Source organism: Stegastes partitus, unplaced genomic scaffold (genome assembly GCF_000690725.1).
Source record: "Stegastes partitus isolate 25-593 unplaced genomic scaffold, Stegastes_partitus-1.0.2 Scaffold36, whole genome shotgun sequence".
Lineage (NCBI taxonomy): Eukaryota > Metazoa > Chordata > Actinopteri > Pomacentridae > Stegastes > Stegastes partitus.
In genome coordinates this window covers 350,039-374,767 of record NW_007577767.1, presented here as the reverse complement: position 1 = coordinate 374,767, position 24,729 = coordinate 350,039, and the positions used below count along the sequence as shown (strand labels likewise).

The 24,729-nt window shown below is 41.1% G+C and overlaps 2 protein-coding genes across 2 annotated transcripts; both read right to left on the bottom strand.

Moving 5' to 3' along the window:
• Nucleotides 1-2,015: 2,015 nt before the first annotated feature.
• On the bottom strand, nucleotides 2,016-10,217 carry calm1a (calmodulin 1a). The gene is made up of 6 exons (XM_008301939.1): nucleotides 10,108-10,217; nucleotides 4,342-4,372; nucleotides 4,045-4,188; nucleotides 3,820-3,926; nucleotides 3,424-3,559; nucleotides 2,016-3,241 (listed from the first exon to the last, which is right to left on the bottom strand). Exons 1-6 carry the CDS (start codon nucleotides 10,108-10,110, stop codon nucleotides 3,213-3,215), a joined length of 450 nt encoding a protein of 149 aa, XP_008300161.1. The 5' UTR covers nucleotides 10,111-10,217; the 3' UTR covers nucleotides 2,016-3,212.
• A 2,231-nt stretch (nucleotides 10,218-12,448) lies between these two features.
• Nucleotides 12,449-23,656, bottom strand: nrde2 (NRDE-2, necessary for RNA interference, domain containing). Its single transcript, XM_008301929.1, has 19 exons — nucleotides 23,576-23,656; nucleotides 22,141-22,246; nucleotides 21,610-21,819; nucleotides 21,361-21,501; nucleotides 20,918-21,183; nucleotides 20,237-20,454; nucleotides 19,226-19,450; nucleotides 18,833-19,022; nucleotides 18,493-18,626; nucleotides 17,397-17,517; nucleotides 17,090-17,262; nucleotides 16,798-16,969; nucleotides 16,151-16,371; nucleotides 15,579-16,047; nucleotides 14,682-15,103; nucleotides 13,961-14,100; nucleotides 13,616-13,757; nucleotides 13,257-13,328; nucleotides 12,449-13,105 (listed from the first exon to the last, which is right to left on the bottom strand). The coding sequence occupies exons 1-19, from the start codon at nucleotides 23,649-23,651 to the stop codon at nucleotides 12,980-12,982; spliced, it is 3,624 nt and encodes a 1,207-aa protein (XP_008300151.1). The 5' UTR covers nucleotides 23,652-23,656; the 3' UTR covers nucleotides 12,449-12,979.
• Between the last annotated feature and the right edge of the window lie 1,073 nt (nucleotides 23,657-24,729).

Here is a 24,729-nt window from a genome sequence, read left to right as displayed (position 1 = left end):
TTGAGCTTTTTCCACCAAGCATTTCCCCATATTAAAATTCAGAGTGTTTTGTCCTGAAGGCTAATTAGCAGATTTATCCTGGGACATGCTATCAAGGCTGTCACAATACACACAATCACTACACAATTACCAAAAAAGAAATCATGATTAATAATGATTAATAAAGTTTTTTTTTGTTTTTTTTTTAATGAGAAAAATGTGTCTTTAATTTTGTTTATTGTGTGCTATGTCTCTTTTTTGGCAAATGATTTACACTCAGAATAAGAGAGACGGTAACTATAACTACTGTCTGTTGTTCAACCACAGTTGCAGTGCTGGAATTTTATTTTTTTTTTATTTTACTATATAATGTTCATTATGAACATGATAACAACATTTCATTTTTTAAAAAATAGTTAATCATGATTAACACTTGCTGTCCTCTTGGATGCCCCTGGCCCCTGTGGTTACTGACTGCAGTTTGTGAGCAATATTTAGAAATGATAAATGTCTCAACAACAACAACAAAACACTCATGACTGTGAAGGCAGATGTGTTTTTATCAGTTACTTTATTGCTTTTCAAATAACTTTATTGATCGACAAGCTGCCAGAAAATGATGAAAAATGTCAATCAGTGATAGTTGACAACTACTTGAACAATCAGTGCTGTTCTATCGACTCGGGCTCCTAACATAATAACAACATTCACATATTAGTAGTTTGTCCAGCTTGGGATCAGAGAAAAACTATACATTGAATATCTACCACAGATAATCGTATGTCCAACCCCGACTCACACACACAGACACAATTTGCTCCTCACTCCATTCTTCAGGCTGTCAGGTAAAAACCTGAAATATTTATGAGTGAAATCTGGAGCCAGCCGCGTCGGATTGTGTGTCTGTGTGCAAGATAAATCTGAGGACGGTGAAAAGAGCTTCTCCTGCGTTGGAAACCCTGTTATTAATGTTAGAGGCATCTCACTAATAGCAAGCAGAGAGCAACAAGATATATTAATACACTTCAGACAGTTACATAACTCCAGCTACTGTGTGTGATACATGGACACATCTAACACCTCCTACACTCCTCCATCCCTCTGTCTTTCCTCTCTGTGTTCTCCATCTCTGTCTGCCTCTCATCAATGCCACAATCACAATCAGCACTTCAATCTCACAGAAATGAGTTTGCTTTAAGTGCCAGTAGTGCAAACATGAAGCCATACTGCTTATTGACACGTGACTTAAGCTGCACACTCACTCGCTTTCTCTCTTGCAGTTTTCATTTTCATCCTTCACTCAAGTCCTGTGATTCTATTATTGTCTTTCAGCCTCTTCATCACCCCCCATCCGTCCCCCCCACCCCCGTCTCTTCTCTTGCTCTCTCCTCAAACTCCCACGGTTTTCTGCTCCCTCTCTTTCACTTCCACCCATCCCGTGCCTGGCTCTGTTGCCTAGCAACACCTCCTCATCTGCAGACGTACTTGACGATCTGGAGAAGTCCTTGTGACACCCCTCCATAAACACACACTAATTGCACAATTACATTAGTGAAGACATGCTGGTGTTTAGAAGTCACTGGAGTTTTGAATAGTTCCATGTTTTCAAAGTCATCCTTTAACACATCAGAGGAATACAGAGATGTTGAATTCGTTCATCTGTTGAAGTGCTTTTGGTTCGGGATGTGAACAAGGAAGAAAATGTACCAGTTTAAATAGATGGATGCGGTTGTCCAAACAACCCCTTCGCTGCTACATCAGTATTTTAACTATCAAAAAAAAAACCCTCTCTATTAGTTCTTGTGTTTTTTGATAGCCAAATGTCTGATCCTCATACTCCTGACCAATTCCCCTCCTAAAAGATGTTGAGAGGGCTTCAGTGTCTGTGCTCACACTTTGCTCTCCGTAAGACATCACATGCAGCAAGTGGCACTGATGAGTCATTTTAAAGCTGCACTTCCCCCACAGAACCAGCCTTCACTGAGAGAAAACACAAGTCGGCTCATTTTTAAGAAATAAACACATAACCAAACGTCTTAGTTCATGACATTTTATTGGAAAAACAAAATGTAAAGACTAGCATGTACAACTTGGAATGCAGATCAACTGAACTGAACAGAACAGTTGGACTGGGCCGGGCCTCGCCGCACCCACACACACGCACACACAAACTCACACACAAACACAAGATAGAAATGCTGCAAAGCACCGACCCTGTCCCCACTAAACTGAAGTGAACGCCCCTGTAGAATCATAAACATGCAGTCTTTGAGGCAATATACTGTAGCAGAGGAGGTTTCACTGAGAACCAACCGTGATTTTATTCTGTTAAGTTCATTACTGATTTTTGAATTTCTGTAAATCTCCTACTCTCCAAACCAATACTCATATTGGTATGAGTACTGGTTTACTGATACTGATATTGCCCCAAAAACTGTATTTGTGTATGATGACCTTTAAAGCCCACCCAACCCCTCCAATATTCCAGGACACAACCACTGCCCCAGGGGCTCAAATCTACGCCCCACCCAGGCTTCACCCTCGAAAAAGGTAAACACACAAAGGATAAAGTGAGTATCCCGACATGCCAGAAACACAAAATCTAAAATGAGTTCTTGTTTATTCCATTTTAATATTTTTCTTAAAAATATCAGTCGTCACTGACTTCATTTAGGTAAGCAAACTGCGAATGTTCCGCTGGTTCACTCACTTCCATCCTTCAGTCAACTACCCCTCCCTCCTTTCTGTGGGTCCCAGGCCAACCTGAGGCCCAACAACAGCCTTCTGCCACTGGGCTCTCGACAGTAACCCACGTAAAGCTGCATGCATGAAGAACAGAACAAAAAGAAAACAGGAAGTCATAGAAGAAAGGCGATTGGCCAGCCCAAATAATCATCATGACATCAGGCAGATGGAACCAGGAAGCAGAGGAGCAGTGGCCAAACCAGCCAGCTGCACGGAGGCTGCTTGGCTAACGAGTTGAGACCTGATTGGGCAGCTCAGCGCTGGGGGTGGGGGGGAGGGGGGGGAAACAAGCCAGTACATGCAGATTCATTTAGGTTTTTTTCTTTTTGTCTTTTACCTTTTTTGAGCTTGTTTATATGGACAGATTTTCAGTTTTCCAACATTCAGTTTAAGTTGTCTATACAGAACAGTATGATTAAATGTAGATTTTTGCAATAAGAGGTAAGTGAAACATTTGACTGATTCTTTGTCTTTAATGCGAGCCCAGTTCATTTGGCGGTCATCATCTGAACAAACTCTGTGGGGGGAAAGAAAAAAATCCATCAGGAGCAGCATTTAGTCTGTGTACCATAAAACAGTAAAATTCATGACTGATTAGACAAAAGGATGATAAGTGTGTGTGCATAGCCACATAATTCTTTCTGCATGCGAACTGTATTAGTGTGGTTAAGTCTCTAGACAGACTTTGATCTCATGTACCTTCATAGTTGACCTGTCCATCTCCGTCGATGTCGGCTTCTCTGATCATCTCATCTACTTCCTCATCTGTCAGCTTCTCTCCCAGGTTAGTCATCACGTGACGCAGCTCTGCTGCGCTGATGTAACCGTTGCCATCCTGACCAACAGACAGACAAGTCAGTTAGACACACATACAGAGTATTACAGTCATTCACACAAACTCTACCCATAAAATCAAATGTAAGCATCAGTCAGGCCCAACAGTGGCTTGTAGTCCTGGATTTAAATAACAGCTACAGCTTTGGGAACACTAAATTCAGACTGTGTTTAAGGCACTAGAGCTACATTGCTGATAGAAAATTTGCATAACATCTACGAATTGACTCTTTTTAACCACAAACACACACCAAGACCTACCTTATCAAAGACTCTGAATGCCTCCCTGATCTCCTCCTCACTGTCAGTGTCCTTCATCTTCCTCGCCATCATCGTCAGGAACTCAGGGAAGTCAATGGTCCCGTTGCCTAGAAGGGACGAGTTCATAATAAGTGGTAAACATGACTATTCACTATTGTTGAAAGGGTCTAAAACGACAAGTTTAACAAATGAATCATTTCATGTGTCACAATGGGGCCGGCATACCATCAGCATCCACCTCATTGATCATATCCTGCAGTTCTGCTTCAGTTGGGTTTTGACCCAGTGACCTCATGACGGTGCCAAGTTCCTTAGTGGTGATGGTCCCATCTCCGTCTTTATCAAACAGGGAGAAGGCCTCCTTGAACTCTGGACAAGGATTGGATGAAGGAGAGAAATAAACAACAGAAGATGTCAGTGTAAAAAGACTAATACTGCTGCTGACCACATACAATATCAAGCATGAAATTGGTGTTTATTGTTTAAGATGGTATAACAGTGTTTTTAATGGTGCCTTCTTACCAGCAATCTGCTCTTCTGTTAGTTGGTCAGCCTAAAAGACAAATGAAAGGAGGTGTAAAGAAAATGAAAACATTTTTCAAATGCTATGAAAGCTTAATCATTTAGGTAAAGGCTGGGTTGTAATTAGTAATCGGTTTTAATCCATGTCCTAAATGGAGTAATTTACTTCAGAAATATTGGAAATCCTACTTCCTTGCCAACAGCTATCACGCTACAACTACAGACCAGAAGATAGCCAGTGATCATACAATAAATGGAGGCTTTGAGGACACTTTATTAAATTACCGTGACATGTCAGGAGTTGTGACCATAACAAACAGAAATCAAGTGGCACAACCACACATCATCTAAAAGCCACTAACAGCAGGAGCTTTTGGATATGTAATAAATGGATGCCTATGTACCATGTTGTGATTCTAGAAGCTATTACTGATTCATTCATTTCACTTTCTGTATGTGTACAACCTTTATGTCATCAAAGTGGATATCTGTGAGGTCTGCCACCAGCTTCGCTGCCTTCGGTTCTGTTTTTTTTGCATCTCTGCCTCCACCTCGTCTTCCTCCTCCATCCAGCCTTAACCCTCCACCTCCTCTGCGATGCTTCAGATCCACACTTCTTCCTCCTGCACCTCCCCCAATAGCTTCTGTTTTGATGGTGAGCCCATCCAGCGCCCCACGGACCATTACCAAGCCTTCAGCCAGGCACTCCGCCTGCTTGCTGTTCTGGGCGCCCTGTTTTTTGACCTCAGCCAGCTCACTCTTAGTTCTTTGCAGTAAGTTCCTCAGATCCTGCATCTCTCTGACCAAGCTGTCCATGCGGCTGGAAGATGAGTCCATCAGCATCTGTAAAAAGGCTCTGTAGTTTCTCTCCTGCTGCTGGATGAGCTCCTTGTAGTAGTGCTGTTGTTCATCTAACAGGTCATAGACTGTGGACAAGCTCACCAACTCATCCTCTGCTGGGTACACAGCAACTTTTTTAGGCAGCATGATAAGTGAATGATGGCAAGAAGGGCAAGAATTTTGTGCTATGGTGGGAGGAATGGGTGGATGAAAAAAATAATGGCTAGACATCTATCAATCGCTTCTGATTGGCAAAAAGGCTGGAAGGAGAAACAGGTGAACAACAGATTTTGCCATCTCTCTGAATTGTTACATAATTGAAAGGATGAGGGAAAAACTGAGTCCTTGAGGTTGAGTCTTGATTTCAGTAAATTACTTAATAGATGTTTCAGTCCTCCCGGATAAGTAGACAGTTGGATGGATACATGAATGGTGATGAGATAACTGGATAACTTCAGGACTTGTCTTTCAATCCTTCCAGAGTAGATGGCTGGATAGATGACAGAAGTTTTCACAATCCCTCTGGAGTAGCAAGGGTCAGCAGACTGGCACTGACCTGACAGGCGACGTTTCTGTCTTCCATGAGCTGGATGACAAGCTGATGGAATATCTGGTCCTTCTGTTGACGTTTTCCTGCTTACTTGTCCATCTGTCTGTCTCTCAATAAATCTGTCTGCCTAACTGCCGATCTTTCTTTACGTCTATGTGTCTTGCAGCACTGCGAGTGTACGTGACCAGACACTGTCCTTCCCTGGCTGCATCTGACTCCAAGTGGGTGACACTCTGGAGAACCCCGCTCCCTGTGCCTCCATGTCAGTGTGAGTGTAAGCCTAGGCATGACAGTGACGCCTTAGCTGCCTTTCAATCTCTCCAACAGACATACAGTAAAGATACATGCACTGATGAAGTGTCCACCTCCTGCAGTAGTTCAACAGATGAAGCGCCTTCAACAGTTTGACAAAGAACAAGAATGCGTGTGTGTGTGCAGGTACCAGGAGGCCACGCCAGAGGAGGTCACTCAAACGTGTCAGGAAAATTGATTTAAGGTGTGTGAGAGTAACAGTGTCCCGACCAGGGGAGGTCTCAGGAGTTTTGTGTGTGTCTACATGTATGTGCTAATCTGTGGCCTGTCATCTCACTGCTACAGTTGCAACTCCTAGGGAGGATCAGTTGGCTGGTCATCTGACCTCCTAGACAGCATCATGGGTCACACCAAACGGACCCCTCGGGCAGGGCCCCTGTCCACACAGTCACTACAATTTCTGTGAGTGACACAATCATTTCCCAAGGACTTCACCCTAACCCCAATGGTTTGAAGTAAATGAGCCAAGCTGGAAAACTGTCCTTACAAAAATTAATTCATACCGTCACAACAACTTGTTTAGACAAGGACATGCAGGAATACATCTTAACTAGCTGTTAACACTGCTGCCATGCTACATAACACTTAACTAAACCCCACCAGTGCTTGTGAATCCTTTCACTGCTTTACTTAACTTCATGACAGTAAACATCTGACAGCACAAAAAATATAGAGGATGAACCTCAATACTTGAATTTAAGTTCATCATGAACTTGTAATTTTCAACTTGAACCATCTCTTAAGATTAATGAAAATCACAGCCATTTATTTTCTTTGGCACATTACCAGGTTGTTATTTTATTTTAATGCAGATTTTGTTCTATTGGCAACATGGCTTACGACTATTTTTCCCCCCAAATGAAACACGGAAAGAAAGGTTTCGCTAGTTTAAGATTTTTTAGCCTGTACCGTGCTGGTATAATAAATAAGAAGGAAATGTCTGTATGTTAGTAAAAATCAAATAGTACACTACTCGTAATTACTACTTCAAATATCGATATGTTGTGCACTTGTCTGACCTGAAGAACTAGTGAGAATATTAATCAAAACAAACATTTCAACTACAAAGTATTTGTTCTGCCAAGCAATGAAAATAACAACAAGACAGCTTTCAGGGCTGATAATGACAACAAAGATCTGTGTGTATCCTTGAACATGTCTGAGACCTTGTGTTGTTAACAAGCTGCTAACCCCTCTAATATCCAGGCCAAATTCCTCTCAAGGTGCTGCAATGCCTGGTAATAGAGTCCACGTTCCTGTTACAGTGTGAGCTGAGCATGAAGGAAGTAAGATTTACTTTTACATAACCCATGGACAGTCTTCAGAAATTTATTGGAAAATTGAACTCAGTCTGTGCACACAGCTGTGATCAAAGCTGACTGTGAGAACACAACAATGTCTGCTTTGTTTCCAGTACACTGTCACTTCAGGCGGGCTTATGATGAAGACATTTGATTCACACTTCAACAGCACTAAGCTGACTCACAAGACCAGTCTTTCTGCTTTTAACAAATCTCCCAAATGTGAAAGAACTATGACAGAGGTGTCTCAATGCCGACATACTACTTCCTCAATTATGTTGCTATAGCAATCACAAACTAATCATGTATCTATGACAACTAATCCTAACGCTATCTGTAAAAATTTAAACTACACAAGCCTGTGTGGAACCCAAACACCCACTTTCAATTCATTTTAAAATCAACACACTTGCCACTATGAAAATTTACTTAAATGAGGATTCAGACGTAATTAAACTCAAACAACATCAGCTGCCATTATAAAAATCTCAATATCCAGTGTGTGTGTGACATGTGGTGTTGTCAGGCTTTAATTAGATATATGAGGGTAGTTACCAAACAACTCAGATGCAAAGCTCATATCACTGGCTTTGGTTGAGGTAACCCAACGTCATGAGCTAGAACTACTATACCACTAGGATAGCACAATACGTTATTTCAGCATCGACATTGCAGTGTGTACATGTGCAATACTAATTGCAGGAAGTGCAATGTGGAGTAAGGCAAATTAAGTCACACACAAACTGGCACAGTTCTCATTTTCCATGACTAATCTACCAGAGAAGTCCGCCTGATATAATTCCCTCTGGTTCAAGTTTTCTTGGACACACAGTTTTCAAAATTTGAGCTTGTTGACATTGCAGACTGGCCACTTCAACCAGACCCACAAAGTTTTTATATATATATTTTGGTATACCGTTGCCAGTGTTACACCATATAAGAAATGGTCAAAATGTCTATTTTTGGCTTTTTCCTCCAATAAATGTTTTATTTCAGATGCCAGATGTACTCCCCTACAAAGATTCTCCCAGTTATTCTAGAGCAATCAATTCTTTACAAGTAGTTATTCAAGTCATCTGGGCTAAATTCATGTATTCAGTTTTCGCAATATATAATACAGAAATTAAAAACATAGCGATGTCAGTTTTTCCCCCAATATGATGCCATCCTACATACAACACAAACACAGTGCAAACGTAAAACAAATAAAAACCAAAATGAAATATTGACATGTCCTGTGGAAATAGGGCTGTCGGTGTTTCTGCTATTGCAATATAATTAGAAAAGGTTTTGACCCTTGGATGCAGATTACGACACTTTATTGTAGTTGGTGAGCTGCTGGGACAGAAAACTAGAAGCTCTTTAGGCCAAAAACCTCTGTCGGTCGAATGACGCATGTAAGTAGGATATCTCAGAGAACAAGAACAAAAGAATGTAAATTACAGAATTTGCTAAAATTCTGTTAACATGAGACCCATGAAATAATCCACTACAATCAGTTTGAGTGACATTTATTTACAGAATTTGCAGATGTGGAATTTGCTTGAATAATCAAGCCAGAAGCTTACCACATCTGTAAAAACAATCTTTGTGTCCATTTAAGACTTAGATGTAGCCTGAAGAACAGGTTCACTCTATACTATATGATCCACCTTTCCACCTGCTGACAAGATACTGTATGTGTGTGAATGAAAGCAATTCCCTTCACAAGCTATTCACTACAAACCACTACTGATGCCACCAATACCTTGGGACTGGCGGGGGATAATAATTAGCTGATGGTGTGCATTTATGGACAGACCAGATTTCACAATTGTGCAGCCAGCTCTATACAAGAACTGGGAGGGAGGAAAACACTGTAAGATTAAAAATGCATTGTTCTCTAGCCTGTACAGTTAAACAGGCAACTGAAACAAGTCAAACATGTTGACATAATGGGCTCAACAATAACCAACATATATCTGATGTATTTTATGGCAAACTGTCCATAAAATGTATCCCATCCCACTCTGTGACCTAATTAGGACAGTCAGCTGTTAGCTCTGCAGTTTAGTACTTTGACAGCAGTTATCAACAATTGTTGCGACAACACCTATGAAAACAGGTGATATAAAAATGGGCAGAGTAAGAGCTTGATGGTTGCAGTCGTTAAACCCGGTAGCCAGAGGTGTACAAATAAAATAAAACAAAATAAGTGTCTGTACCTCACCAACACCTCAACCATCAGCATTTTTTCCTGCTTATTGTCCGTCTCTGAATCTCACTGGTCACATCAAAAAATTCTGCGTACAGATAGAGCCTTAACAACTGCGTTTGCAGCACTCTGATGCTACAGCTGTCCAATACCGGAAAATCAGTCATTGGGGGTGTAACGTTAGCTGTGATGCTAACACTGGCAGCCAGCAGAACCGCCACAACTAACTAATGTGGCCACCTGTGACAAGCAGCACACTTCACTTTGAGGTAAAGTCAACTACCGCTTTCACTGGCCGGTGCTAAGCCACGGTGATAAGCTCCCCGCTCACTGGGACGGGCTCTTCGTCCTGCAGCCACAGCGTTAACAGCTAACTAGTCTGCTAGCTAACTCGACGCTACGAATGAGCCCATTCTACTCGCGCTCTCCGCAATGGAGGCTTCAGGATGTTTCAATAAAAAACGACTCGCCGGGAGAGAATTAGACACTCCCTGCTGTCATTCGGTCAACTCAACACAATCTCCTTTCAAGTCATACGTATCACAAACATGGTCGATTAAAATACTCACCATATCTGGACGAGTTGGTGCGGTCGGTCTGCTAACGCTACGGGGAGAGAGGAAATGGACGGTCGCCACTGAAACAAGGCTGGCTGGAGGCGGGCGGGCGGGCAGGACGAAGCACCGCAGCACGGCTCACCGTATTCCTCCGCACTGTGGGGAAGTGCGCTCTGTCAGATAGGTTCTGAGTTGAAAAAGTGTCGCCATTAGAAGCGGAGAATACTTGATCAGAAAGGGTTGTCCTGCTTTAATTCATTTGTGCACCACCAGCTACGTGTAAATACTCTGTTGCCTTCAAGTCCTCATTAGGGTCAGAGCTACCAACATGCCGTTACTGGTTTGTTTTTTAGGCATTCCATTAGATACTGTTTTATTGGGAATGTGCACAAAATTATTGTTAAAAAAAATCTCAAAAAGAAAGATTTTGTCTCAAGAACTTACTGCAGGACCTGCTATAAGTGGATGTAATGGCTCAGGACCTTTTGCCTGTTGATAGTCCAGCCTTGATGCTGTGTGATCAGAGGACTGATGTGCAACATCTGTAGCACCAGGCAAAATGAAATAAAGTTACTGAACTGTGCTATCATAATAAAGAACTGAATGCTGTCAAGTGAATGAAATCGGGCAACGATTAGGATCTCTTTATGACTCAAAAGTAATTATTACTGCTTTAGATTCAGAGAATAATCATGCATATCCACCTTTAAGTACCATAGTACCATGCTACAGTGGAATGACTTCAACCTCAATGTCTCCCATGATGATCTTAAGCTCATCACGTGGGACTTTAAGCATCAGATAGGCAGTTGGTATAAGGGGCTACAAACCAACATGGATACTACAGCACATTGCAGGAAACGCACATACAGTTTATTGCATGCCTTTTAATACCTGACACCTGAGAAAGTCATATTTGTGGTGACATGAAGCAATAAATCAGTAGAATTGTTAAGACAATTAAAATTTAATCTGCCAGCCATCATGATGAGGTTTGATCTGCAATTCAGCTGCAAAAAGCATTAAAAAAAAAATTCAGTGTGCAGATTTGCTCTCTTATTCTTTCTGTCTTCTATTTGTACTCACAAATACAAGATGAATCTTATGTGCACTTTTCAAATGTGCTTAAAATAGAGTCTTACACCATTACATTACGGTTTTATTGATTAGATTAATACATGTTTGTGTATGTCTTAGTGATTTAGTATAGTTAGAATACGTCATAACAAAAAAAGCCAGATATAACAGAATTACATTGTTGTCAAATAATTTTGCTTGAGTTATAAGTCACATTTTGGGTTTTGGAACATTGGAATATCTTGGATAATACATTAAATTTCTGTATCGGTGAGAATACACTTAAATTTCATGTTGTAGGCTTCCTGTTGGTCTACTCTGCAGCTAATTGAATGATCCTGTGTGTGGCAACTTGTCAGAAATTCTTCTGATGTCTTTTGAGAAATGAAAATCATAGTCAGACAATGTTAAAATAATCTGAACCTGGTTACCTGCAACAGACATCTAACTTTACCACTGATGCTGTAGTCAAATACAACCTAAATCATTTATGAAAGTAACAATATTGTGCTGTGGGCAATTATTCTGATGACAGTTTTGTTTACTGAGAAAAGATTACTATAACATTTATCCATTAAAACTGTTGGAATTAATAATTACATTTATTGTTTGCCTCTAAAAAACATGCACCGCCGACTTGGCAGCACAGTCACACAGAAAGTGACGGACTACTTTGTGTTACACTGAGTTTTATGCGGGCGGAAGGATACGCTCTAAACATCGCGGCTGACGGCACTAGGGAAGTTGCGGGTTTGCGTTTGAGAGGCGGGTTGTGATTGGACAGCGCAGAGCCGCAATATTCTGTAGATTGTACGGAGGCCGCTGATTGGCTCCCACAGATCTGCAATGCGTCAAACCACGGCGCGGCAACGCTAGCAGGGGGAGCGTCTCCACCGCTCCAGTGTACAACATGTACTGTGTTGGCAGCGATACAGAGAGAAGGCAGGTACGAACTTCCAGGTGGTTTACAGGTGTGTTGTGAAAAACAGCAGACGGAGGCAACAAGATATGGCGCATATATAAACAAACGTAGGATGGAATTTCACGAGTACAAAAATAAAGTTTTCAAATGTGTCAATTCTGTGACAATTTTTAAAGTAATGTTCACACAATACAATATAATAATAGAAAATCACTAAAACTACAATTTATACAAAAATTAAAACTTTCTGCAAGGATGTTGTTTTGTTTTCAAACTTATCCAAGGTGAGACTGCAAGTATAAATTAATCATCATCATCACAATCAAAACAGGAAGGACCAAAGCCACCAGCAACCAAACTGAAGTATTTTAATTTGGAATATTCAAGATTGAAATTTGATAAATGCTGAGGTAGAGTAATGTTTTAAATTTCGGTTGTCTTTTTTATGTTTACTTACTTGTTAAGAATTTCTGTCACTAGACTCTAATGCTGAGGTTATCTTTGCAGTGGCATACAATACATTAAAGTGTTTTTTAATACATTTAACTGCAAACAGGCCTTCAAACTCCATCTGGATGTATGCTCATCACACAGACAAACCTACAGCACAAAACACTGAAATTAATCTTAAATTTATTGACAATATCAGGTAGTAAATCACAGTTCTAGTGGTTTGCTCTGGTAATTAAAACACTTTGAGATGATATATACAAAGGGTAGCTCTTTGCCTTTATTTCCATCACTGCAATGGTTGAATAGTGCAGCTACATATGTGTGTATGTGCTGCCTGTGTGTGTCCTGTTCTTGCCATCAAGTGTTCCAGTATGCAGGTTGGCATGTTGCCAGTATAAAGCAAACTAAAGTTTTTGAATGATGTGTGTGTGTTCAGTCTTCTAGGAGTATATCCAGTTCCTCTAAAGGCAGCCTCAGTCGTAGTTCTTTCTCCGTCATCAGATCTACGAACTCCTGCAGATGCTCAGGGAACAGCTGCACGGCATCCATGTACAAACCCTGATCACATGCGTGTCATGTATACACACATTTGCATAAATGCAAATTTGCATTCAAACACAAACACACACCCAAAGGGAGAGAGAGTTTAGAACTGAGGTAGACAGACACCAGCTGCTCTTAAGATACATCACTTTTCTGTTTGTCTCACCTTAGCCCAGGGAATGTTCTGTAAGGCCTTGTAGAAGATCCCTCTGGCTCTATCCACCTTTCCTTCTGACACCTACAAACGCACACACATGCATGCACATTAACTACACACATTTGTTAAGTGAAAAAATATAAAGCTGAAGAAAAAAAAGGAATTTTAAAGACACAGCAGGCTTTTGCAATCATTACTCAAATGCACATACTTGTGTATTCGATTTCTTTTAATACACTCCATTCATGTCATCCCCCTTTTAAATGACACCTTAAAACTTTACGATGCAAAATCTACTTGTTCTCTGCTAGTATCACTATTCCAGCAGTAACTGTGTGCCAGTTTGTGGGAGCTATTTGCTGTCTCACCAGGAAGTGGATGTACATCCTCCAGACCAAAGGACAGTGAGCACCCATCTCTGTTGCTATGGCGCTTTCAAACAGACCACGAATACGGTTGCTGAGGCCATTCTCTGGCAGAATGGGCAAGGCATCATCATGGCAACAAGACCTACAATGTGACAATATGAATGAAAATTTTGTCAACAACGTGATTTAAAACTGCTGATGCTTTTCAAAAAATAATGTGGATAGGGGGAATTTTGATAGAGAATATTTGTGAAGTTTTCATTGCTTATCATGCACAAAAATAGACTACAGATTGTGTTTTTGTTGTTGGAAGCACATACTCATCATCATAATTTGTGATCTTACCTCTGAGCAGCATCCACCAGCTGCTTCCTTTGTTGTTCAGCAACAATGGCAAAGAGGCGTGGTACCATGCTGCTGGTGTCCCTGGTTACAGAGTTAAAAAAACGTCGGGCTCGGCCAGCACTATGGTAACGGTTCTCCACCTGAAACCAGGTTGCATCAAGGTTAGTCTGACTCAACAGATGTAGACAGCCATTGGCAGCACATTTCACACAGCTTTCTGCTTCCCGTTCTGTTATCTACGTGTTCCTGTTTCTAAAAGCCTCCTTCACAATGATAAAACAACCTCCAGGACAGCAGCCTACCACATTGAAATTTTTAAGTTTTGCAGAAGTTTGAATTGTACTGTAAACTTGGTAGTTTTTTTTTTTTGTGTGATCCATTTTGATGACAATGTTCATCTCTCTACACACAAATGTTACACCAAAACAATTCCCCCATCACCATTTTGAGGGGACATTTTTGCTGGATCATGGGTTTACCTCAGCCCAAAACGATTGTGATTCATTTAAAGAAATACCGACAAGCCAGAGCATTATCCCCCTTATAGCAGAATGACAATGAGGTGCAGGTCATTCTGCAGAACAGACTTGAGTGAGTACATGAAGGTCATAATGCCAAACTAAATAAGTTCTGACTCAGTTCAGTAGAAGAGTTACTCATTCAAAATGATTGATTGGATTTCAAACCATGTTGACTAAAAATGTACTTCGTTGTGGCTTACCTGTACATATATACTCCAGAGAGGAGCGCTGCTAGGCCAGACTGAGAGGGCAGAAGTCAGAGTTTGTCTCAGTGTCACCAGTGGAAACACACCGATGCTGTTGTGGTACTTCAGCAGTGCTGCCTGCTGCACTGCTAACACCTCACACTCAGCAGCAATCCTGTTGACACAGTGTCTGTTGGTGGGAGTGGAATCAGCTGCAGAGTGGCTTCCATCAGTGCTAGCAAGGTTGGCTTCGTCATTACTGTTTAGCTGCTTTTCAGGTGTCAGAGTGCGGTACAGTTCCTCCATCCTCTCTCTGGCTTGGCTGTAAACAGTGTTAGCTGCTTGGATGCTCACTGTGAGGTACTGGAACAGAGCATAGCAGCCGACCAGACCTCTCAACCTCAGCTTCTCTCCTAGTAGGTCCTCTTGGTCTGGTGCTGAAAGAATAAGACATAAGATCACATGAGTAACGTATTAAACTGGCTCACATTCAGAGAAGGAGGATGTGAATTTATACACTTTGTAATATCTCTTCATGATGTCTCAGATATAAAAAATTAGTCTAGAATGAGTTTTTCCATTGGCTTGTACTCCATTTTACAAAGCCTACAACAATGTTTGACAAAAAAAGTCAACTCAATACTGTTTAATGGATTATTAAAATAAATAAATAAATAAAAATAATCCATTTCAAGGTACTATATTTAGTTTCATTACCAACATAGATAATGCGTGGGAGGATTTAAATATGCATGAATCAAAAATAGCTGTTGTATGTTTTTAAAATATGGTCAGCACTGAATGTCCAAGACTTGTAGTAAACGGGCTTAAATATACAAAAGGCTTGTTTATGAAACACATGTACTACCTCCTACATGGATAAAACACACAGAAATTGTTCCAAAAATTAACCTTTGGGCCGGACGTGTTGGTCCAGGGCTGACAGGCTGGCAGTCAGAGCCTGCTCATAGGATCTCCTGGCTTTCAGGATGGAAACTGGGGAGACGGATTGTGAGGACGAAGAGGTTCCTTCTGCTAGCCTGGTCAGTATACACACAGCAGGGGATGCTGTTATATCAGTTTGTGTCCCTCCTTGCTCTTTGGCTTTGTCCTCTGCCTCCAGCTGGGACCACAGGAGGCACAGCTCACAGAGAGTGGGGCTACTCAGCCCTTTGGTTCCCCCTATTGCTGTTGCAGTGGAGAACACTTTCCGAGCCTCGTCCAGGTTGTCCAGCATCCACTCCAGGTGGGCGTACTCCCGCCACAACACCAGTGATGAACGGTTGTCTGGTTCTTTGAGCAGCCGCTTTGCAACTCGTTTGCTGCTCTTGCCTTGAGTGCGAAGACGCTTTTTATTCCCACTGTGCAAACAACGCATGACCTGGTGCACACACACACAAACACAAGAAGTAAGCACAAAGGCTAGTTTTGACATAAATAGGATTTTTCTCCAATTTACATATATCTTATAAACCAACCCGTACCTTGACTTTCTCGTACTGGATCCAGCTGAGTGACAAAAATGCTCGGTGGTCGGGAGGAAGGACAGGCTGGACCATACTGAATACGCTGGTGACAAACTTCTCGCCCTGCTTCCCGAGACCCACCCACTTCCTTGTTCCCTGAAGAGTGGTCATGTGACCTACAGAGTTGACCCCAGGGTCAGGTAGGTCAAAGCAGGTCAGCGGGTGCCGGAGCTTGTTACCTAGAAGACAGCATGAAACCAGATCTGTCATCACCTTCATCTCAGTTATTTACTTCAAGTTAATTGCAGTATTTTCGCATCCCGGTGAGGACACCCGAGATCTTTCTGCGTGGAGTTTGCATGTTCTCCCCGTGCAGCGTGGGTTCTCTCCGGGTTCTCCGGCTTCCTCCCACAAGTCCAAAAACATGTTGAGGTTAATTGGTGATTCTAAATTGTCCATAGGTGTGAATGTGAGTGTGCTTGGTTGTCTGTCTCTAAGTGTAGCCCTGTGATAAACTGGTGACTTGTCCAGGGTGTCCCCTGCCTTTGCCCTAAGTCAGCTGGGATAGACTCCAGCCCCCCACGACCCTGGTGAGGATTCAGCGGTGTATAGATAATGGATGGATAGCTAATTTGCATTATTCTGACTGACAGTGTCATTTTTACCCTGAGTGAGTAGAGAAAGGCTCTCTAGAATCAGGCCAGGCTGACAGGGGGTAGCAGAGAGCACAGAGTCCACAGGCAGACCCAGGAATGACAAGAAGTGGAGAAGAAGACGAAGCTGGAGCTCTGGCGAAGACAGGCAAATTAGGGATGAACCAATGTCATCAAACAAGACCTAGAATTGTAGAGAGAGGGAGACAAGGACGTCAAAAAACATTGTAACATCTATCTGATAGCTTATTTTTTAGCATACTGCAATGGAGTTCCAAACATCAGATACATGTGAAGCCAGTACCTGTCTGTCAGGATCCTCACAGTCCTCTTCTGACTGGCCCTTGGCTTTGTCAGGCCTCCAGGGCAACCAGTGAGCTGCCTCACGAGACGACTCCACATCCAGCCAGACAGTCCACCTGGGCTGGCTCCTATCCTTCACCTCCTCCTCATCCTCTTCCTCCTCTTCCTCTTCCTCTGTGGAAACACAAAAACATAAAGCTCATATTCCTGTTTTTATCCCACAAACTAGCTCCTCAGATTATTTCATCAGCATCACATAAAACCAGCTTCACTTTACGCTGCCATAAAACTATCTGAGTGTGTTCTACCTGCACTGGGCTGAAGCCACCCTCCTCGCTCTTGTTGGAGCATCCAGGCTTTCCAGCCTCTGGCCCCCAGCTCTCCAACTCTCGCCTCCCCGCTGTCCCAGAAAGGCTCAAAGAACTCAGCCTGTCGAAACAAAGAGACATGAAGTAAACTGGAGGCCACAAGTTCCACTACATCTACCTCGCTAAAGCACTGATAAATATTAAGTAGCTAATTAGATTTTTATCAACAGAAATTATACAAAATCCAAGTAATTTACAATTTCTTCTTGTTGCTGTACTTCAAAACCTAATTATTTGTTTGTAAGATTATTTATTAAAGAAACAGTATGACATTTAGAGAAATGAAGTCATTTCTTTTCTTGCCAGACACTTTGCTCATTGTAATATACAGCCAGTAACTTTTCTTCTCCTTTGAAAAATATATGGAAACAGCTAGTTTGGCTTTGTCCTGAGCAGAATATGGTCCCACGCATAACCTCCTGTAAAACAATAAATTGTCTTTTTACACTTTAATGGATCAGATGAGCAGCATAATATGAGTGAGCTTTAGAGTTGCCAGTTGGAGGATTTTCTTATCTTTGGGTAGCATCACTTTATTGCTGGTTCCAGTCTTTATGCTAAGCTAAGCTATGCTAAGTCAGGTCAGGTTCAGATTAACTTCAGCTCAACATGTAGAAATGCATCTTCTTCATTGATTTGTGTCGGTAGTGGCTCTGTGTACATCCAGGACAGTTTTATTGATCCTCTCATTCAACTCTCAGTAACAGAGACTCATAATCATTACAGGTAATTACATTATCATGTGTACTATTACCTATTACCTCAGTAGAATTGACAGCATTTCTTTTTACTTTTCTATTCTAATCTTATTTTAGTGACTTATTTTATTTCAGTAATGTATCATACTTATATCTTATTGCTTTCTACTTTCAGGCACTGCATTTTTTTATGTCATTTGTTTTTTTTCTGAGCAATATCTGGCACAAGGATTTCCTTTGGGATTAATGAAGTTTTATCTCATCTATAACTAAAATATCACAACTCTGGTTAGATTGTGTGTGTGTGTGTGTGTGTGTGTGTGTGTGTGTGTACGTACCTGCTGCTTAGTGGAGAGTTTTCGTACACTGTCAGGTTTGTAAAAAGTAAAGTCCATCATGGCCTGAAACAGAGAAATCGCCTTCTCTGAGTGACCAGACTGACGCAGGAAGTGACACTGCTGGGTGAAGATATCTGGACAGAAGAAAAGACAAAGTCATTCTGTGGGAAACCACCATTATAATGCGTTCCACTCATCGAAATGAAAGCAACATCTCATGTTGAAATGTCGAGTATGTCTGTACAGTATAAATAGGTTGAGGGTTTTCTTGCTGGAACAGAAGCAGGTGATTGACCAGGGAAACAGATTGGAAAAAGGGGATAAGTAAAACCTCATTTACCCAACATATCCTCCTCTATTCCTGGCAGAGCTGGATGAGAGACCATGCTGCCGTCCCGCACAGCACTGAGCATGCTCAGACACTTCCCATAAGCAGAGTTGACTTTTGACACAGTGAAGTTACTGAAGTAGCTCTGAGTGAAGAGCAGATACTCCCTCCACAAGGTGGCACTGTTTGGGTGGAGGAACACCTAAAATAAGACAGAAAACATGAGTTGGTCTCTTAGAATAACTGCAAAATATGGTACACAGACATGCTTGTATAAACCCATTTATCATTTCTCTCCACTCTGGTCTGGACCAAAGAAAACTAAGAGCGTTCAGCTCTAGACGGAGTCAACACATGAAAGCACTGATGAAGTGATATAAAAACACATGAAGACTGCAGCCTTACCAGTTTCTTCCATTCTTTAGCCAAAACTGAGGGCTCCCAGAGCTCTTGGCAGATCCTGAGCCTCTCGAGCTGCAGAGCTATGCAGAGGGGGTTGGTGGCCACAGCACGCTCCGCGATGCTCAGCTTTTTCTCCAGGACTGCTTTGTAGGAAGACTTCCGATGCTCAGCTGAATCATTGCTCTGTTGCTCCTCCTCGCCTCCAAACGCTGCTGCACTCAGCTCATCCTATGGAGGGATAGGAGAGGGAGAGGTTACGAAGCAATGCTGCAAAGGAAGAGTTCAGACACAGAACTTGTTTGCGGATATTGTTATGTATCTTACATGCGGTGTCACACATACTGAGCACATAGATCTTGTCATAATTTTATTTGGCAAGGTTCTTATTCTCTGCCTGACAATGAAGTCAGCAAGTAAAGTGTATTCACTCATCTTACACTGCATAGAATACCTGAAAATTCCCATATTTCAAGTTAGAATATTGAGAGCTGAAAAATCCATGTGATTCACATGCACCAAGCTTCTGATGAGTTGATCAGATCCTCCAATGTGTCATCTGAACGCTGCTTCAACGAAAGGCTACCACTGAAGGTAATTTGAATTTGTACAAAGGAATTAACACGGTCACTGCCACTAATTTGCTTATATTTGGTTAATGAGCCAGAAATAGTGCAGAATCTTGAAAACTACTTAATTCTAGATGTCAGAACTTTTGCCGTTGTTGTTGTTTTTTTTTTTTATCCCAAAAATGTATTTTTTAATGCACTTTGAGAAGCATTTAAAAAAAAATGTTTTAAGTAAAACTGTATTCCTGCCCTGACAGTAATGACACACTAGTCGATAACCTGCAATCTGAGGTGTCTAATGTCAAATACAAAGCATGATTATTATTGTCACTGTGTAAAAGCAGGTAGAGGACAAGTGTACATACCACGCATTGAAGCACTAACAGTCATATAAACACATACTGTTCTGTTCTGTACATCATCTGAAACAAAAGCAGAGCCTCCATACCTGGTATCGTATGAATTCTATCCATAGCTGGGCGTCTGCTGGCTGCTCTCTGAGCCGCCGGTTAAACTCTTCGGTCCTCCCTGCCAAAAGCACAGTGCTCTCTCCTGTCTGGTTGTCTTGCTTCTGCTGGTCCTGCTGTCCTTTCCCCTGCAGCCAGAGGGCCGTGGAGGAGTCATACACACCGAGGGGATTTACTGATGATGGCTGCGCTCGGTCACCTGAATTCAAAAATGACAGCACGTGATGAAGATATGACTCAGGCTTTCTGTGAACATAAATCCTGAAACTGCCTCAATATTGTGACATTAAATTCTGGTAAGCTTGGGGACACTTTTCACACATGTTAATCAGTTGAAATTATTATTTTATCTCTCAAAATAAGTTTAATCATAATTGGTATATTTGTACAAATGAGCTGTTTAGAATGGGAAAGTCGAACTCTGTTACCATTTTTGACTGAGATCTGTTTCAGCATGGATACTTATGCAATGTTTATTTCTTAAAATGTAAGTGCTTTCCTTAAAATCAGTAAATTCCAGTTTCTGGTTAGACCGGTTAGGGTTAAACTATAACATTTCCCATTAATACTGAAATAATGACACGTTTATGGTTTTTTTCTGTCTTTCTATTTTTAAAGCTGCGATGTTTACTGTCAGCACTCCTGCAGCCTAAATCTTGTACCTGTCTCTCGTCCTTTGTTTTCCCCGTCATTGTCACCCAGTGGGACGAAGGGGGTGGTGGAGGAATCACTGCAACCAGGAATCGTGGGAAATACAGGAACAGGGAGCTCACGCCTCAGCAGCTGCCGACTCACTGTAGAGAAGTATCTGTCTGCTCCTTTCTTGCTGCTCCCACCTTTCTGTTTCTTGTTAGTCTCTGTATCCTCCCAGCTGACTTCCTGTCTGCGACAGTCCAGACCCAAAGACGAGTGGCCTTTCCTCTTGTACCTGGGACACACAAAGCTTCAAAACTGTAGTTACAGGTCATAGCAGATTTGAAGTTTTCTTAAGACTCAGGGATCCAAGAGAACCCTTCCCAAGTTACGTTCGTAATAAACTGAAGAAGTGAGTCATTGGATCGTCACTATGACTTCTGGCTACTTATTCGTGCATAGGGTGTGTTACCTGGCTACGTCTCCTCTGTACAGGGATTTGTAAGTCCAGTTGGCTGGATCTGGTTTACGGTCCACACAGAATGGCCGCTCTGTGGGCGACTGCAGGTCATCCAACCAGGAGAAACAACTTGCTAACGGAGCAACCTTGTGCCTGCATCGATACACACACAAGTTCACATACACAACTCTAAATACACTACAGAAGGAAGCCAGTGCTGTTGTGTGTAAGCGTCTGTGATGTAAAAGTGTTTCTCTATACCTCTCTGCCTCCTGCTCCCTTTTGAGATCACTGGGGTAGATGGTGTCAGAGTCAGATCCACTGCTGCCCGAATATCTCCCACTCTTCTTTTTGTGCTTTTTCTTCTTTTTCCTCTTCTTTTCACTCTTTTTTTTCTTCTTTCTGGGTGGGACATTACTCTCTCCCTTCTCTTCATTCTCCTCTTCTGCAGAACTCACCTCTCTGTCAACACTAAAGATTATGAGGTAAATTCAACAGTACTAGAAACCACAAAGAACACATTAAAACTCAACCTGCCTCAAGTAAAAACAATTATTTTGCCAATTTAACAATTTTCAACATAATTTTAATTACTCTACTCTTCCACTACTTTTGTTATACAGCAACAATAAAGAATGATAGAACCTTTATTTTTAGCAATTTCAAAAAACAGTGCTTAATAGTGAAATTTAAGAGGGAACTTAAAAGACACAACAGATTTGCATGCTTAAGCATTTAAAGTACAGTAGTATCTGCAGTGTTGTGTTGGCCTTAAAAACAAAAAATGTGTACCTTGCTTCCCTCTTGTTCAGCTTCTCGCTGGTCTTATCTAAAAAACGGCTGTGAAGAGACAGGGCATCCACAGTCTGAAAACTTTTGTTGTTCAGCCATTCCAAATCTAAAAGGAAAGCAGACAAAGAAAAGTGTTAGCAACAAGAAGTGACTCACTGTGTGTTTACATGCAGTGTATATTGGGGCTGAAAACTTAAGTGATTTAAAATTTAAATGGCAACTTGAAATCCTTTAATTCGGGATATATGTTACACAGTATGTCTGGCCAAGGGTTTAAACTGTTGGTTTAAAATGATGGTTTTGCAAATTCATCCTTTCCTCCTTGTGCGGCAATTACCCATTTGACAAGTGATAATAATATGTGTGCTGTATTAAATAACAATCACCAATCATGTGATAATGCTCCATCACGTTCTAAGTCTATTACACATTGAAACAGAGCTGAAGCTTGACTTTAAAAATTACTTTCCAAATCAAATTGAAATCTGTGTAAAAAAATAAATAAATAAATAGATAAAATAATTAAATTAGACAATTTTTCCTAAATCATTTTGGCCTAATGCATGTCACAGCTGTGAACAGGTTTTAGTGATTCTACGTAAAAACATCCAATCCTGGTGATGTAGGGGACATGTGTCTCATGTATTCCATGGCTGATGACAGATGAAAGAGGAGCTAAATCTAGACTGATTAGTAAAGCAGTCTAAGTAACCACAAAGCCTGTCCAGACATGACAGGCATGTGGTGATGTCAGGGACATGTCTGCATCAGTCACCTGAATAGAGTCGCTCAATATGATCTACATGGAGCTGAACCACATTGGTTGATCTGTGTTTAATGTAAAGGTCGTGTCTTATATATTATCAGGATCAGCATAAGACTTTGTACAGAAAAAGTTTTCTAACGTGTGTGTAGAACTTCAACATACCGCAACTATAATGGCTCCGTAATGAGCAGAAACACACCACCTGTTGAACATCGCTAAGGACTTTAATGCTATATTTTTCCTTCGTTTTCGTACAGATACATCAGAGAGTTGCTAATATGCATCTGTGCTGATACGTGAAAAAAACAATAAATCACCAGTGTTGGCGTGACGCTCTTTTGACACAGAGAGATTAGTAAAACAACACACAGGCGACTCAAGCGCCTTACTTGCTGTCATACAGATACTGACATCACATATAAGGCAAACAAACAGATGATATACTGGCTTTCTGATTTTAAAAAAAACGTAGAGAAATGATAAAGTTGTTCATAAGTAAACAAGCTGGCTTCAGTCATTCAGCTTCAACGACATGCAGACGTTGGAGCAGCTCGTATATGCTAGTTAGCTCGTATTTCAGCCAGTTGATTTCTTCAACTTACTGACTACAGAGCGGTAAAACGAATAGAAATTGATATTAAAATGTTTGCTACATGAAGGAGAGATCACCTTTGGACGAATCCTCATCTTTGTTATCCGCTACTTCTGCAAATGCTGGAAACAGAGCCATGTTGGAGTGTCGCATAAACAGTCGCCGGGATATGACGTCACATAACTTCTTATTGTCGGTCACATACATTTCTGATCATTTTCAGCTGAAAGGTTCTATCCGTTGATATCACAATACATTGCAAATTTTGTAATGCATGGTCCAGATTCATATTTTTTTGTTAATTGGTATAATAATTACAACAAGGCTTCACAGTACAGTACACACAGTAACTTCAGTCAATGTAATAGTGCCACAATACAGTCTCAGCAAAAAAGTTTATACAGAGAATGGCACGAGTTTTCGTTGACACCAGCTGTTGTGGACTGCATTATACATAGGTCTTCAGTTTAAACACATTACGTCATACTAAGTATTGTTTAATGATAATTCAGCTTTTATAATCCATCATCCAATTATGAACAATCAGCGTTTGCATATTTTGTCCACAAAGAAACAATGTGTTATCCATTCATTCATTTTGTGGGGAATGCACAGATGCAGTCAGTTTATAATTCTACGAAAAAATAGCATGCACAGCATGCATTCGTGGTTCTGGTTTTAAAGGTTTACATTTAGCCAAAAGTTTTTTGAGCTGTTTTAATTGGTGCCAGATTCTCAACCACTAAGTTAATCCACAGCCTGGTCAGATGTGGCCTTTAAAGGACAATGATGCTCCTTTGACTAGCGACTATTAAAGTCCACCTTAAAATGCAATTTTATTCAAATGACACACTGCCTCAGATGACAACAGAAGGGTGAGACTGTTTGACTTTCACTGGCAAATTCTCCTTTAATAGAATATTATATACAAGCATGACTTTACACGTCATAATGCACCCTTGTGGACCAACAGGGGCATCATGATTAAAAATTATTGTTCTTTGATGACTAATGGAAACTGGAATATGGTTGTGTTTGTGCAATTTGTAAACTTATTATAATGTGGAACCTTTTTTAATAACAGTTTTATTAGAGAATATGTTATGATAAAGCCCATTCTAATTCCCTTGAGAGAAAACAACAACAGCATTTGGTTCACTGTTGTAAGCTGTTTGTAAGTTGAGTTTGCTTTATATACTGTATGTAAAACAGCACTGTGAGAAAAAAAAAA